Here is a 16450-nt window from a genome sequence, read left to right as displayed (position 1 = left end):
GCTGGCGTCAGGAAGGGCATCTGACAGTAAAACAGGGCAAATCACATGTCTGGCAGAGTTTGCACCTGTCAACGCAAAAAGGTGTGGGTAAAAGCAGAAGAAGTTAAATATATCCACTTGTGGCTATTTCTTGATGGAGGCAGTACTTTTGGATCTGTCTCTTAACACAGGCCAGAGTGAAATGTAGCTTCCAGTTATCTTATTTATGTCTGTACCAGTGCTGCTGCTGAGATGTGATGATGCAGGGCGCAGAACCAGTGTGTCTGAGTGTCATGAAAGGTGTTGGTCATAGGGTTAGTTTAGCTGCAATAGCATATTCTGGCCCAGCGAGGAAAGCAATGACAAACTACATCACCTCTAATATTGCCTAGTACGCCTCAGTTTGGTGCCTCCATCGGTTATTACGCTTTAGCGATCTAACTATCTTGCGGCTGGTGAACTAACAGAAAGATAAATATACATAAATGTTTCACATGTTTCTTTTAAAAACCCTGAGTTTTCAAAACTAACTGGCAGAGAAATCTGTGATTTCCATGAATTTGTAAAGAAAACTTAATTATTTACGATGGCAGCATCGATAAAACAAGTATGGCTATTTAGAGTGTGGTATTTAGTTTATTGTTTGGTTGTGGTAAATATCCATAACGTATTATAATATACTACTATGAACACGGTTTCTAACTTTTATATATATAAAACATTACTTCAACCCGTTAGCCGCCAATTGTAATTTTACTTTCATACCTGCACCACTCTTGGCTCATTTGAAACATAACTGTCGTACAAAATAATAATATTAATAATAATAATTGTTACGCAAATTTCCCTGCGTCGAGGGGGGGAAACATGTGAGGGATAAATAGCTGTATAAAACATGTACAAGACATTAAATTTTTGTAGAGTAAACTTACTGAAGAGTCTTTTATTTTCCTTACTGAATAATCATTTCAGTTAACAACAATAGTGATTTTACAACAGGAAGTACATTGTGAAAGAGGTACACAATAAATAGGCCTAATGATTAAGCTGAGAAACTCAATGTACAATTTAGAGAGGAGAAACTCCCATACATTTTTTTCACTCAAGACTAAGTCTTTATCTCGCCAATAGGTCCTCACATCCTTGGTAATTGAAGGTAAGCAATGAGGCTTTAGCCTTTACAAGGGAAGTTCCTCAACAGAGGGAATATAGAATTTTACTAGTTTAAAAGAGAAAGAAGCATGTGCTTCCAGAACAAAGTTACCAACAGGGAACTCGAACCCTCAACTTCAATGTTACATATCGGCAGGGTCTCGAACACTGAACCGCGATTTAGAATGTACAGTTAACAATGACTTAATGGGCCATGAATTCACATTCCATTCTAGGATTTACGTTTACGAATTGACAGCAGAACACCTCTTACTATTCCTAAAAGTTAATGAACTTTTTCACTCGCTACCCTTATTCCATAGGGGAACCACACACAAAAGCCGATCGAAAGATCCAGACACACAAGAGACGAAGCTCATACTTTATGGCCAAGAAATGCAAAATAAAGGTTAACTGAAAGTCCAAGAACAAAATTGAAGGAATGCTGAACACCTCATGCAATCCTGTGACATGACTTGTCAATCAAACCTAATAGGGCGGAAAGCTCGGTGACACAGAGGATAAACCATACTACGTGGTGACTAAGACAGACATAAGTTAAAGCCCAAAACACCAGAAAGCAAAATTAATAAGGGAAACGAGGGTACACACTCGTACGTCCTATCCTTAAATTTACATAGTCCCTATGAGGGGTTTACACCATGTCCGTAGACAGCCTAGAAAACCTACATAAATCAAACTCAGAACCCTACATTAAAATTAAGGTAATCGCAGAATGTCTCCGCTGTTACATGCTAAAGGGGAACGCTGATATCTTCCCTTCGCCGCATGTAGATATAGCTACATTATAGAGAAGTCTCTGTCTTACCTAGCTGCCACTAATTTGCCGCCACCCCATCCTCGCCCCCCGCCCCCCAGGAGGAGACCTCGCTTAATGTTACACTCAGGACGTTTGGATGAAGAGTCATATTAAGCTCAAACTCGCTTTGTATAAAGGGACGGGCTGGATAAGGATATAAAAAATGACGTAATTAGTCGGTAGTCTGATTGGTTGATAATGACATCGTAATGCAGTAATCTGATTGGTTGAACGTGAAAGTAGTGGCAACATCGAAACAAAAGACAATTGCTCAGCCTCGACCACCTAATATAGAAACAATACTCAAATTAGAAAAACACGATAGTAGTGACATCTTGTGATACACCAATAAATTAAGTTCAGGTAGTTTCCGTGAAATTTCTCTATCAGCAGGTGTTTGCCTACACTGAGGGAGAGGCCGTACAATTGTCACAATAATAATAATAATAATAATAATAATAATAATAATAATAATAATAATAATAATAATAATAATAATAATAATAATACGAAAATGCAGGTAAAGGGAAGCCAGGGTTAACCGCAGCATCCCTCAATAAATTTCAATAAAAATAGTGGTAGAGAAAAATTAATATCTCATCCCAGGTTGCGTTCAGGAACTAACAATCTGATATTGTATTGAGCCTTACCTAATACACTCTGAAAACGATAGTATTGAGGAAGAATATACCACAAGGATTTCTCCACGAAGAATCGACAAACAAACAAACTAACTAAAAATACATTTAATCAATAAACATTTTAAAACAACTTATCATAAATAATCATTATCAGAATTCGATCAGAACGGCATTAATAACGATTTATACAATTCTCCCTAATACTACCGTTCCAAATACCTTGCTGTCTTTTAATTCGACGGATTAACAGGCCCGCAATTGTCCTCCCACATTTCTCATTATTTAGTGAGAGATTCGAGTTGTCAAGTAGTTTTTTATCATGCCGAATACGTAATAGTCGGCATCTCGTTCCACCTCCGTGAGTCGGACAGCTTCCCTCTTCTCTGTACGCTAACACACATAGGAGGGCCGACTTCCCTTTCCGATGAAATTGTTGATAATCTCAAGCTCACTCAGTAACATATGGACCGTTGTCCCAAAAAGAGCTGTTAATCTTGAATATGAATACCATGTACTGAACGCCGTTACACTATACATTTTACTGAATGAGAATTGTTTACTAATCTCCACACTGTTGAATTAGATTATACATGAAGATGCTTTAAAAATAAATTTAGTTCACACGTTAATATCTTTTATACATAATCCCGTGTTCGGGAGATAGTGGGTTCGAGCCCCACTGTCGGCAGCCCTGAAGATCGTTTTCCGTGGTTTCCCATTTTCACTCCAGGCAAATGCTGGGGCTGCACGTTAATTAAGACCACGGCCGCTTCCTTCACACTCCTATCCCTTTCCTATCCCATCGTCGCCATAAGACCCATCTGTGTCGGTGCGACGTAAAGCAATTAGCAAAAAAGTAATAACGCTATCCTCAAAATTCTAGGGAAGTGAAGGCAATAATAGCGGTTGCTTCAAGTTACGTAGTAAAATAGGAGAAATACACACCGACAAAACGTTTTTGTTAGACATGATTCAACCCATGATTCCCCGAATATACTTCACTCTGGAGTGATTTCGTCACAGGCTTCTCAATAAGGTGGCCACCGTTCGAATCCCGCCAGTTCATATGGTGTATCTGAAATGAACAGCCACGTCCCTGTAGTTCGGATTCCCGGTTAAGAGGTTATGGGCACAATATAAGCAATAATATAAAATTACAAGCTTGTTCTTTTGAAACTTCAACTTTAGTAATTATTAATAATGAACATAATACTTGTCCGCCTCTGTGGTGTAGTGGTTAGTGTGATTAGCTGTCACCCCCAGAGGCCCTGGTTCGATATCCACCCATAATAATTTAGTAGGCATCTGCAGCACCACATCTCGAAATATTCTAATCCTTTGCTGGAACTAGCCGTGAGTGTCATCGAAGTCTACGGAGACGAAGACTAATGTTAAATTCCCTGCTGCAGAGGATTTTGAACATTTTTGTAAATGCAGCTCTTGCCTGTTCAACCTGAGGTTGTATTTCTATTGAACTCATGATCTCCGGGTTATTATTAGCGTACGGTAACGTACACAAAACAATACAAAGATTAAATATACAGCTCAAAATATTATATACATAATTACAAGATAAACACATAATATTGAAAACAATCGTGCAAGCAAAAGGGTTCAAAGAGTTAGATCTAAGTTCTCTAGCCATTGTATGGCCTCAGAAGAAGCCAACACAAAGTCCTGGCTGGATCCAGCGAATTCCCTTCCAATGCATTCGGTGACAATATGGTTGATGGTCTGCTTAACTGCACCACAGTCACAGGCTGGAGATGATCTCATACCCCATTTAAACAACATTGATCCACACCTTCCGTGGATAGTACGTACTCTGTTGAGGGCTACCCATGTCTTGCGGGGCAAATCAAAGCCAGCTGGAAGATTCTTATAATTGAACAGTGTCTGCCATTGAATCGGAGTCACGCTGTTCCACTCTTGTTGCCAATCAGTTTTTGGATTGAAATCCCTCCTAACAAGTTCCTGTGCTGTTTGAATAGGAGGAGATCTTGATTTGAGGCGACTGAATCTGACGTTAATATCTTTATGGATAGGGAAATCAGGATTGGTTAGTATCTTGTTGTATTCTCTAAACAAGTTGTTCAATCTTCTAATTCTAGGAGGTTCTATGTGGCTGAGCACTGGCAACCAGAAAAGAGGAGTAGATTTTGCTGTGCCACTTATGACACGCATTGTTTCATTCAAGACTGAGTCCACCTTTTTAGTATGAGAGCTGTTGATCCAAAGTGAAGACAGTACTCATCTGTGGAAAGCACCAACGCCATAGCTGAAGCACGCACAGTAGATGCAGAAGCTCCCCACGTGGAGACAGCAAGCTTGTGGATGATGTTGCGTGACCTTAATTTGGCTGCTAGGTTGGTTAGATGTTTCCTGTATGATAGCGTTCGGTTGAGAGCAACTCCAAGATATTTGGGGTTGGCATTGTGAGGGAGAAGACTTCCATTAAGTGACACTTTCAAGGTGATATTCGCTTGTCGGTTATTTAAATGGAAGAAGCAGGTTTCCGTTTTACTAGGGCTTGGTTTGAAGCACCATGTTTTGAAGTATGTGCACAGAACATCCAGGTATGCGTTTAAAGTTCTCTCTATCACATTACCATCCACATGCTGACTAATTATTGCCAGATCGTCGGGATAAGCAAATTGACGAGAGCTCGTGACAGGTATGTCTGCAATATACAGGTTAAACAGTAATGGAGAGATAACAGATCCTTGAGGTAGACCATCGTTAAGTACCTTTATTTTGCTGTGATTTGTATGCATGACTACCTGGATAATTCTATTTGAGAGCATATTGTTAATCACACGTGACATTTGACCACACTTTGTCAGTTTAAAGAACGTATACATAATGCCTTCTCTCCACACCGTATCATATGCAACTGTTAGATCAATAAACACTGCTCCACTCTTTAATTGCTTTTCAAAACCTCAATATATGTTGTCAGAACCAGCACCTGATCTTCACAACTACGTTGAGGTCTAAAACCAGCTTGTTCGATTGGAATGATTCTAGAAATTAGAGGGCTTATTCTGTTGTAGATGAGCCGTTCCAAGAGCTTAAAGCAGACACTCATTAAGGCAATTGGTCTGTATCTTTCGACAGAATCCGTAGGTTTACCAGGTTTTAAGATAGCTAGTATCTTAGTTCGTTTAAACTCTGAAGGGAGTTGACTTGTTCGGAGTATGTTAGAGAAAAACTGCACTAGCCAGTTTCTTACATTTTTCCGCAGTGATTCAAAAATTCTGAGTGTATACCATCAAAACCCGGGATTTTCCATTTTTCAATTCATTTAGGGCAAGCAAAAGCTCTTGTTCAGTAAAAGGAACAGAAATAATGGAAGAAGTAGTGTACCGCTTTCTCAAATGAGACAGTTCATTTAAATAAACCTTTTGTCTGGCTTGGATTTTGACAAACTGGCAATGCGACTGGCAATATGATTAGGTGAAACCTCTGGTTTCAGCTGGGGACTGTGAGGTATTCTTCCTAGCTTCTTCAGAAGGCTCCAAGCTTTTAGACTTGAGTATCTGAAGTCCAGTGTATCCATGGTTACCTTCCATCCGCTTCGTCTAGATTCATCTAGTTTATGAAGGAGCTCGTCAGCTACATCTTTTTCACCACTCCTCCGGAAATCTTTATAAAGTACTTCACAAGCCTCATCCCACCCTGGTATAAAGTCGTTTCTCACTCCACGGGGAATATGTCTTTTAGCACATGTTAGAATAGTTTTCACAAACCTAGAGTAGTTACTAACCTCAGGAGGAATCCATCGTATTGTACTGTCAAGATCAGCTGAATAGCTCCCCCAGCTAGCTTTACTAAAGTTCCAGCGAGGGAGTGGAGAAGATCTTACAATAGGAATCTGCATTCCATTTCCAGAAGGACAGGTCGATGTTGACTATGTGGAAAGTTCATAAGAACTTTACGAAATACAGGTAAGCTGGATCCCTGATCACATGAAGCAAAGCACAAGTCAGGATTGGTTTCTGAGTTCCATCTACCTGACTTGAATGTAGGTTTGTCTTTTGGATTGAAAATCAGTTGCACGTTACAAAGTTCTGCCTACTCTAAGTTTTTCTCCACACTGATCACTATATCTATAACCCCACAGAGTATGATGACCATTGAAATCATCCACATAGATGGATGGGTGAGAGACTGTTTGAAGAACACTGTTAGGCTACTGAATTCCTGGAGGTTTATAAATATTTATGATCGATACATCATTAACTTTTGTAGTGATGTTGAAAATGCCTGCATCAGAATTAACAAAGACTAAATAAGAGCAGGTGATGGAATTTCGAACAAAGTTTGCAGTTCCATAAGACTGATGATAAGTAGCTCCCACCCAGTAACATGTATCCAGGAATGTTTCCTCTTGAACGAAGCTGAGATTGATCAGAGGTATGATTTTTCTGAATGCATATTACATCAACATTATTTTCCAATGCCAGTTTGGAAAGGTAGTCACTTTTAGATCTACTGATTCCTTCGATGTTGATTTGAAGGACTCTCAGAACAGTTCCCAAGGGCTTTGCAGATTGGCTCTGAAAAGAGCTAGTATCGTTCGTTTCGTGTACCATTAGCCAGGAGATCACAAGTGATAGTCTGACTACCAAAAGCTGACGTTCAGTTCAGTACTGGCAACACAGTTACCTGTACCTATCCAGGGGCACCACGGGGAGGCAGATACGCTATCCCTACACCAACAGGCTGGTTTATTTTATTTTACCGAGTCCTTAATAAACACTAAAATTAAATTCATGTAAAACGAGTTCTAAATAAAGGATTTTATCACACAGGGTTGACGTTAGGAAGGGCACACGACAGTAAAACAGGATCAAATCCACACATGCGACACAGTTTGCACCCGTGATCCGATCAGAGTGTGGAAAAGTGGTGGAGAAATAAATCAAATTAAATGTGTGTGTGTGTGTGTGTGTGTGCGTGTGTGTGTGTGTGTGTGTGTGTGTGCGCTGAGAGAAGTGTATTGTGAAAAACACAACACCCACTTTTCGAATCAGAGGAATTATCGCAAACTCAGCCGAAAATGGAACCCGGGACGCTCTGAACCGAATGTCTCGACGCTGACCGTTCAGCTAATGAACCGGACTGGAAGTTTACTTCGACGGAAGGACTATAATACTTGACGTGTATTCGCTTACAAGAGATGCAGATGACTCTTGGGTAAAGTGCACCGGGCAAGTTGGCCGTGCGGTTAGGGGCGCGCAGCTGTGAGCTTGCATCCGGGAGATAGTGGGTTCGAACCCCACTGTCGGCAGCCCTGAAGATGGTTTTCCGTAGTTTCCCATTTTCACACCAGGCAAATGCATGGGGCTGTACCTTAATTAAGGCCACGGCCACTTCCTTCCAACTCCTAGGCCTTTCCTATTCCATCGTCGCCATAATACCTATCTATGTCGGTGCAACGTAAAACAAATTGTAAAAAAAAAAAAAAGATGAAGTGCAATTCTGATTTCATTGTTGTTGTTGTCATTGTGGTTCTTTTAATGTCTTACAATTAAAATAGAGAAATTATGACTGATATTCTTGTGTTTATGTACTACTTTGTAAACGTCTGTTCATTTTTCTTCTTTAAAGCGAACGTGGTGATAAGTATTCTATCTTTCAGAAACGTTCTATAATAATAATAATAATAATAATAATAATAATAATAATAATAATAATAATAATAATAATAATAATATCTCAGCTACTGTGTGGCAATATTTTAATGTGACGCCATCTGACTGTCTGCTCGTCGATTTCGACGTTCATTTTTACTCTAGGCCTACCAGATTGTAGAGTAAACCGAATCTCTCTTGGGCGTCTATGGCTGATTGTTAATTAATATTGTCGGCTTAACACCAGGTGTGTTACCAGAGATCTTTTATACGCCGACATCGTACGGCATGGAGTGTCGAATGGACTTTTTTCCCGCCCTTCAAACATCCGAATACCTGTGACGAGTTTGAACTCGCTATCTTGGGATCTGGAGGCCGACACTCTAGCACTGATCCACAGAGGGTACTACGTCGCATAGTAAAGGATCGTGTTTATGAAACCAAAACAAACTACAGTCAAACCTTCTCTTCTTAATCTTCACGTTTTTTAATTTTTCAAAAGTGCAATGTTGTGATTTTGGACAATATAATCTTTCACAGAAAAGAAAGTACCAACTTGTACTAGTTCTCTTGAAAATCTTGTAATTCTCCTTCTAGAAACAAGTAATGAATATTTTAGACGGACGTATTTTAACCCTGAACTTCTTGGTATGTATTTGGAATATCAACTATTTGGTGAGGAATGTGAAGATATTGGTGTTATGTAAAGCGATATTCAGAAGCTTTCCTTGGACCATGGCCTTCATCACAATGACGTAATCGAAACAGTCGCATTATCATACAGGTAGAGAATAAATACATTGTGCAATCATAACTAAATAGACCTTCAAAGGCAATATGTCTAAAACATTGGTTCTATAAATGCCATCCGTCAGTCGATTGGAGCCCTGCAAACGAAGCAGACGTGTGTGCGGAGTGCTGAGTGTTGTGGCGTAAGCATAATGGGAATAAGCATAGAACTCTATAAATGCCATCGCTACTAGTGTTGCGATAGTAAAGTACGGTAGTTAGTGTTGTGTATTATGATTCAGAGTAACGCTATTTAGATGTCCGTTATGGGTAGGGTGACCAGATGCAAATAGACTTTTTAAAGGAAGACGAAACTATTTAAAAAGAAGGACAATGCCGAAAAAAAAGACACAATAATCCTCCATTGAGAGAGTGTATTTATACTTTCAGTATATATTCTGATTTTTCACATGCATAAACAAAATATATCCATTTCCATATTATACAGTAAATTTCTACAAAATTTAAACAATGAAACTAATGTGCACGCCTTTCTGGTACTCTTCTGAAGATTCAGTTGCTTTAAGTTTTGTCGTGTCTAACATATAAAAAGATACACATGTAAATTTCTTTAGATTATATTGAACCATTAATTGGATTTTCACATATTCTACATTGAAACGGTTCCTATTATCAGTCCATTATGCTGAGATCAATCGAAATACTCTTTCTGGATTTGCATTGTGCCCTGGTATAGACAAAAGTATTCTGCAAATTTTAATAACTCTGAACTACAATCAATTTTGTCCATTTCTGACTGCAAGGTAACTTGTTATATTTAAGGTCATTATTATTCTCATTCAGGAATCGTTCGAAATAGCAGAACTGATCAAAGGATTTCATATCATCAATTTGAAAGCCAAATACAGATTTTTTTTCCACATCTCAGTAATCAATATTACTTTCTGTGCCATTCGTTTAAAACAGCCTCCCTTCAAATCCCGGTTATCTCCTGTCGCTCGTCACACATTTAACATAGCAGTATTGCTGAGAGATAAGCATGCAGTATACAGAATGGTAAATAGAGTCTATTATCACAAAACAAGGCATCAATAGAATAATCGTATGTACTGTTTATTAATAATAACATTTGTATATATCGATGCGATATTGATAATGCCGTCGCGTGATGAAGAGTACTTGTTTAAACAAAATAAGCAGATTCACTAAAAAAGGGGGAACATGTTGCTTGTATTAAATAATCCACCCGGACCATGGACAATGGACCAAAAAGGTGGACATGTTCGGATAAAACAGAAGGTCTGGTCACCCTGCTTATGGGTAGAGATCGGAATATAAATGATGTGACTGTGTCACTGTAAAAGAGACGTAGGTCTTCAACAGGTAGTGTGATCCAGATAGCACTAATCAGAACCCATTCTCAGAGCTCTCAATCACCGAGTAAGACCCTAACAGATGCTCATTTAAATGGATTGGAAGCTCGCCTCACCTATCTCCATTGGTCCTATATTTATCCATCGTGATCATATATGCAGCCAGTTCCACTGCCTGTAAACTAGAGGCCGCAGTTTCGATTCCCAGCCAGTTTAATTCTATATCAAGGGCTTTAAATGTCTCTGCTGGCAAGAGCTACTGTTTACGCTGCACTATGTCTTCTGGTGTAGGCTAGAACAAATCTGTTACTTTCATTCACCTGTCTCAGTCTCACCCTTGGTTTTAACAACATAAAAGTGACCAAGGTATGAGTGATGCTAGTAATGTTATTCCTTATGCAGCCAGTCCCTGTTATGGATGGTATGAAAATGTTGCTCATAGGGTCGGTTTATGCGGCCATTTCAGTGGGCTTGGCAGACTGAGATATAATAGAAACATCTGGCGCAGTGAGGAAAGCAACGGAAAACTACCTCACTTCTCATTTCCCTAGTACGCCTCTTCAGCGACGCCTGGGCCACCTAACGGCTGATGGTCGAGCTGTCGAGGTCCAAACCAGCCTTCGCACTGAACACTTAACATACATATTCAGCTTCGTGAGGCCATATGAGGAGCTTCCTCAGAGGAGAGGTAGCGGACCTGCTCGCGAAAGACAAGCAATACGGCTGGGGATGTCATCTCACAGTATCTACAGGACATTTGGCTGGACAATTGCTGTTGTACCACGGGCTTTTCTTATTATACAACCTGTGACAATAAAGTTCGGTGAATAGTCCTGTTCTATCAACATAGATAAACAATGCACGACAGTGACCTTACTGTCCTTCTAAATAGTCCCCTCCCATAACTATGCACTGCTGAGAACGGCGATACATGTCCTGGAAACTTTGCAAGAAGGCTTCCTTTGGGATGGTGTTCAAAAACTTCGTTGCGTTTCGTTGGATGTCAGGAATATCGTCAAATCTCTTTCCTTTCCAAGCGAGTTTGAGTCGTGAGAATAAGAAGAAGTCTGGAGGATTGAGATCTGGCGAGTATGGGGGGTGTTAAAGTGATGTGGCACAAGACGAGAACACGTTTTCCTCTTCCCTAACTTCTGGGTAAGGATTTGTCACACGAATTCACGATGAATCTGCAGTTCATCCGCTATCATGTGCACAGTTAATCGTCGATCGTTCGTGATTAATGCCCTCACCTTCTCAATGTTTTCGTCACTGACGGCGGTCGCCGGTCTTCCGCTACGGGGGTTGTCAGAAACACTTTCCCGGCCTCCTCGAAAACGTGCGAACCACTCGTACACACACTTCAAGGACAGTGCTTGATCTTCATAAACACGTACCAGCATCGCATGCGTTTCTTTCGGTGTCTTGCCAAGCTTAAAACAAAACTGTACATTAATCTTTTGGTCGTTCTTGTTCCTGTTCGCAGTTCAGAACCAACGCACTAAACATGCACTGTGCCAAACAGGTTTTACACGGCACACACATGATGCTCAACTGAACAACGTTGGAAGCAGGTGGCCAAAACCTGCTGCTACGCAGGTGCAGCGCTGCGTGTCGTCAGTGTTGCCGGATCGACCGTTCTGACTTCATTCGCCGAACTTTATTGGCACAGGTTGTATTATCATACATGGGAAGGGGAAGAAGTGGCTAGGCAAGGAGATTTGCCTGGGATGGCATGGGTTGGAATCCCCGTCAGAAAGTTGAAACATTTAGAAACAAGACATCCACTTCTGGAAAGGCATGTGATCTAGTGTTCACACAACCTGCGCCCAGAAATGAGTGACATTTTAATTCCTGTCTTTTTTTTGGGGGGGGGGGCGTAAAGGTGAGCAAGCATAGATTAGAGACAGTCGAGATTAAGGACGTTTTACCGTTTCCTTCAGGGGCCTTCATGGTCTGTACGGAGATGGCCGCTTTGTTTTGCTTGAAATATTGCATGTCATAAAGCAAAATACTTCAAAAAATTGGAAAATTTTTAAAAGGGATGTATTTGCACAGTTAAAGGTGATTCCTCAGGACGTGTCCAATTCTACGCCTTAAGAAACTGAAAAAGAAATCTCAAAATGTCTGTCCAAAATCTTCTAAAAACCGGGCGAGCTGGCCGTGCGGTTAGGGGCGCGAAGCTTTGAGCTTGCGTCTGGGAGACAGTAGGTTCAAACCCCACTTTCGGCAGCCCTGAATATGGTTTTCCGTGGTTTCCAATTTTCACACCAAGAAAATACCGAGGCTGTACCTTAAATAAGGCCACGGCCACTTCCTTCCCATTTCTACGACTTTCCTATCCCATCGTCGCCATAAGACCTGTCTGTGTCGGTGCGACACAAAGCAAATTGTAAAATAATCTTGTAAAAAGCTATGAAACATGAAATATTCCCTCTGGATTGATGAAGTGAAGTGAATAAAAGATAAAGATTTTCTCATAAATTTACGGGACTGATTAAGTTATTTAGTATTATAAAAGTTCTTGTTCGAAGCTATTACAAAGGAGTTCCTACATAGTCTAGAATCAGACCTCGTGAATGTCTTGTTGTATTTAAGCATGATAGCTAGGTTTCGGATAATTATGCATCTTGGATATTGCATACCGGCATTTGGAGTAGTTTTATCTTAATAGCGCATATTTTGTGCTTTCCTTCTGTTAGGGCATATTTTGAATGTATTCCGTTTCTGCAGGGCAATATTGGCAAATTTGGCATGTATTTGAGATAATTTGAGTACTGGAAACCTATTCATGACTTATTCCATATTCAGGAATTTGAGCTGTGCTGGTTGTCGCTATATATTTGATAGTCGCGGGTTTGTCGTGCATGATGTCAATAGATCGAATACCTATCTATCGTTTGCAGAAGACTGCCTCCGGTTTTTGCTCACAGCTTTAAGCTTTGGTGTATGTTTAAACGAAGTGTTAACAAAAGGCTGAAGACCTAATCTTCCGTTTCTCCTCTTTTCAGGCTGCCATTCTGGAGAAGCCGGATGACTTGTACGTGTGTGGTGCCTCATTACTAGATGAAAGCTGGGTACTCACAGCGGCTCATTGTGTGGATGATTAGTAAGTACCTTATTTTCATTGTTGTATTTATTACATAGTGTAAGAAAATACAGTCATGTTCCTGACTTTCGGGCACAGTGACCTCATCCTTGGCCCAGCTAGTGCCTTAGGCTTAATACCTTGTATCTCTTTCCGAGTATTTTGCCGAAATTGAGAAACACTGAGGGCGCTATGGTCTTGTGTGCGGACTCCCATGTGGTGGGTAGTAGGGTGGATGTTCTACTGCGCAGACGTCACAAGGGAAATCTTCGAGCTGTTACATTCCAGTTCCGTTCGAAATTTATATGCGGATATCTGAACTAGTGTACACCTTTCGACGCAGAACGTGAGTGTCTCCTGGAAGGGATGGTTGTCCGCAACACGTACAGATGGGAGGATAAGACATGCGGCATGGCCTTGCCGAGTTTGGTGCAATCGTGCGTTTCGTGCGTGAGTGAAGTAAATTTCTGTGTATACCTCGTGTTTGTGCTCTTAAAATACCGTGGTGTACGGTTGCAGGATGTACAAATCATTCTAACATCGCAAAGAAACGTACGTTGTCCTTTTACATATTCCCAAGAGACACAACTCCGCATAAAGAATGGGTATATTTTTGTACAAAAAAAAAAAAAAGATAATTAAACTCCAAAATTGTCCGTATATGCTCGGAACATGTTCTGTACCTACGCATTTTTTGGAAAAAGAAACTGTTCATTCCAAAAACATTCCCACGCTTTCTGCATCAACATAAAATTCCGAGAGAAATACATGTGCCGAGAGAAGAGATTGTGAAAAAAGTTCTGCAATCGCTAATAAACAAGTCTGTAGGCTTGAGTGAGCTTTATGACCTTTCTCAGGAAGGACAAAACGATCAGTTATGTCAAAATAAACACAACTTTCCTTTCCTTGAAGGGCGAACGAGCAAATGTAATGGTGGAAAATAAAGAATTAAACGAATCAAATTAATTACTGAAGATCTAAAAAAGAGCCCAACACAAAATAATAAACATTGAAGGAACATTTTAAAAACTATGAGTAGTTATTTTCTAAATGTCAAAAGCAATGTTTACTAAGAGAAAGTGTACAAACTGGTCACCTGAAGATGTAGCCAAAACTCTTACAGTTCGGAATATTACAAAGAAAGTTTTGTTTTATGTTAGGGAAACTCTGAAATACCCTCTCCCTAGCTAATCAACTGTAACATGGTGGTTGTCGCAATTGTTTACTCCACCTGAGTTTTGAATATCAGTTTTAACCTAATAAAGGGATAAGCAAATATAACGAATTAATTCGGGCTTAGTCCGTATCAACGCAGAGCAGCACTAACATGGGAATATCGCTCAAGTGTGTTACTGGCAGCGGTGATAGTTGTTTTCGTGATTGTCTTAAGGTGAAAAACCGCGAGGTCACCAGGCCATATCGACAAGGAAAATTTTAAAGATAATTATCAAGAAAAATAGTAAAAGAAAGATCGCTTGAAGAATAAGACAATAGGGGATCATGTAAGGAGAAAGAAGGACTTCCTTTACATTAGATCCTCTAATATCACAGAGTCGGAAGAAAACTCAATGTGAAGGCCTAAGGTCTTGAAAGCCCATAAACTTAATCTGACAATAACATTATATTGACTACTGTTTGTTGTGACCCCCTTTGTCTATTCTGCTGCCACTCACCTCCAACAGATAGGATTACGGCTGCCTCACGTGTACAACAGACTGTCTGAGTATTAGCGAGAAGTAGCTGTTGAGTTACATAACTTTTCTGTTTATCATGCCATGCCTCTGGTTCACATAATATGTTCTGATAAGTACTGGCTCATCATAGTATTTCGGCTATTCGATCCCTTCTCTGAGGCATTAATACAAATGAGGAGTATGCAGACTTAATGGAAAACGGAGGAGCAGTGTTTGGAATTCGGCACTGTTAGAACGCCAGCGCAGTACTGCTCGTGAAAAATGAGAAACTGTGTCGTTTTTCATCTGATCGAGAATATGATAGCATTGCTTTTAACCGTGATATTCCAGTCAGTTGATATTGTATTATAACAAGAATAATTACGACATTGCAATGACCTATGTTGAGTTCAGTTCAATATTTGTCCGTTTATGTTACAGCATCACGGGAAAATAGATTAGTGGATTTTAATGAAAATGAAAATCCACAGCCTGTTTCCAGTCATTCGACCGGGTCAGGAATGGAATGAATGAAGCCCCCATCTAGCGGCGAGGATAGGAATTGTGCCGGCTGCCGAAGCCTGTCGCACTCCTCTGGGGCAATGATTAATGAATGACAGATGAAATGAATATTGGAGAGTATTGCTGGAATTAAATATGACAGGGAAAATCGGAGTACCCGGAGAAAAACCTGTCCCGCCTCCGCTTTGTCCAGCACAAATTTCACATGGAGTGACCGGGATTTGAACTACGAAACCCAGCTGTGAGAGGCCGACGCGCTGCCGCCTGAGCCATGGGATAGCGGAGCACTGATGCGCAGGTGTGTTGTCTGCGCACCACACGCCCCCTGCGGCAGTTGTATAGGAGACCTTGTGAGCAGTGACTGTGCATGTGAAAGGTGTAATATGGAACGTCGTCGTGAGCTGACACCATTCTAACAGGGTATGGTGGTCGGTGCCCGACGGATGGGAAGTGCGATTTCGTAACTGGTGCGGGAATTCGGCTCCAAACGATCAACCGTGTCCAGGGTGTATCGTGAATGGTTGAATGCGGGTATCACCGTCCACAACAGACGAACGACTGGCCGTCCAGCCACCCTCGATGACCGTGACCGGCGACATCTGAGACGGATTGTCAATAGTGACAGACGGGCAACCGTGCAACAAATCACGGCTCAATTGAACACAGACCGTGCTGGACACGTCTCCCAGTGGACAATCAGTAGAAACATGAGTTCTATAGGGTATGGGAGCCGGCGCCGCACACGGGTGCCACTGTTAATCCAACGTCATCGGGCACAACGACGCGCATTTGTCGCCAGTCACCAGGGATGGAAACTGG

At 40.8% G+C, this 16450-nt stretch overlaps 1 protein-coding gene across 1 annotated transcript in view; it reads left to right on the top strand.

The window, feature by feature from the left end:
• LOC136875802 (chymotrypsin-like protease CTRL-1) overlaps nt 1-16450 on the top strand; it is a 303156-nt gene that overhangs the window by 238350 nt on the left and 48356 nt on the right. Inside the window, exon 4 of the mRNA XM_067149407.2 lies at nt 13360-13457. Coding sequence (XP_067005508.1) covers nt 13360-13457 — 98 coding nt within the window. The remainder of the gene's footprint in view (nt 1-13359; nt 13458-16450) is intronic.

Source organism: Anabrus simplex, chromosome 1 (genome assembly GCF_040414725.1).
Source record: "Anabrus simplex isolate iqAnaSimp1 chromosome 1, ASM4041472v1, whole genome shotgun sequence".
Classification (NCBI taxonomy): domain Eukaryota; kingdom Metazoa; phylum Arthropoda; class Insecta; order Orthoptera; family Tettigoniidae; genus Anabrus; species Anabrus simplex.
The sequence above is the reverse complement of the archived record's forward strand: the minus strand, read 5'-3'. Positions and strand labels throughout refer to the sequence as shown.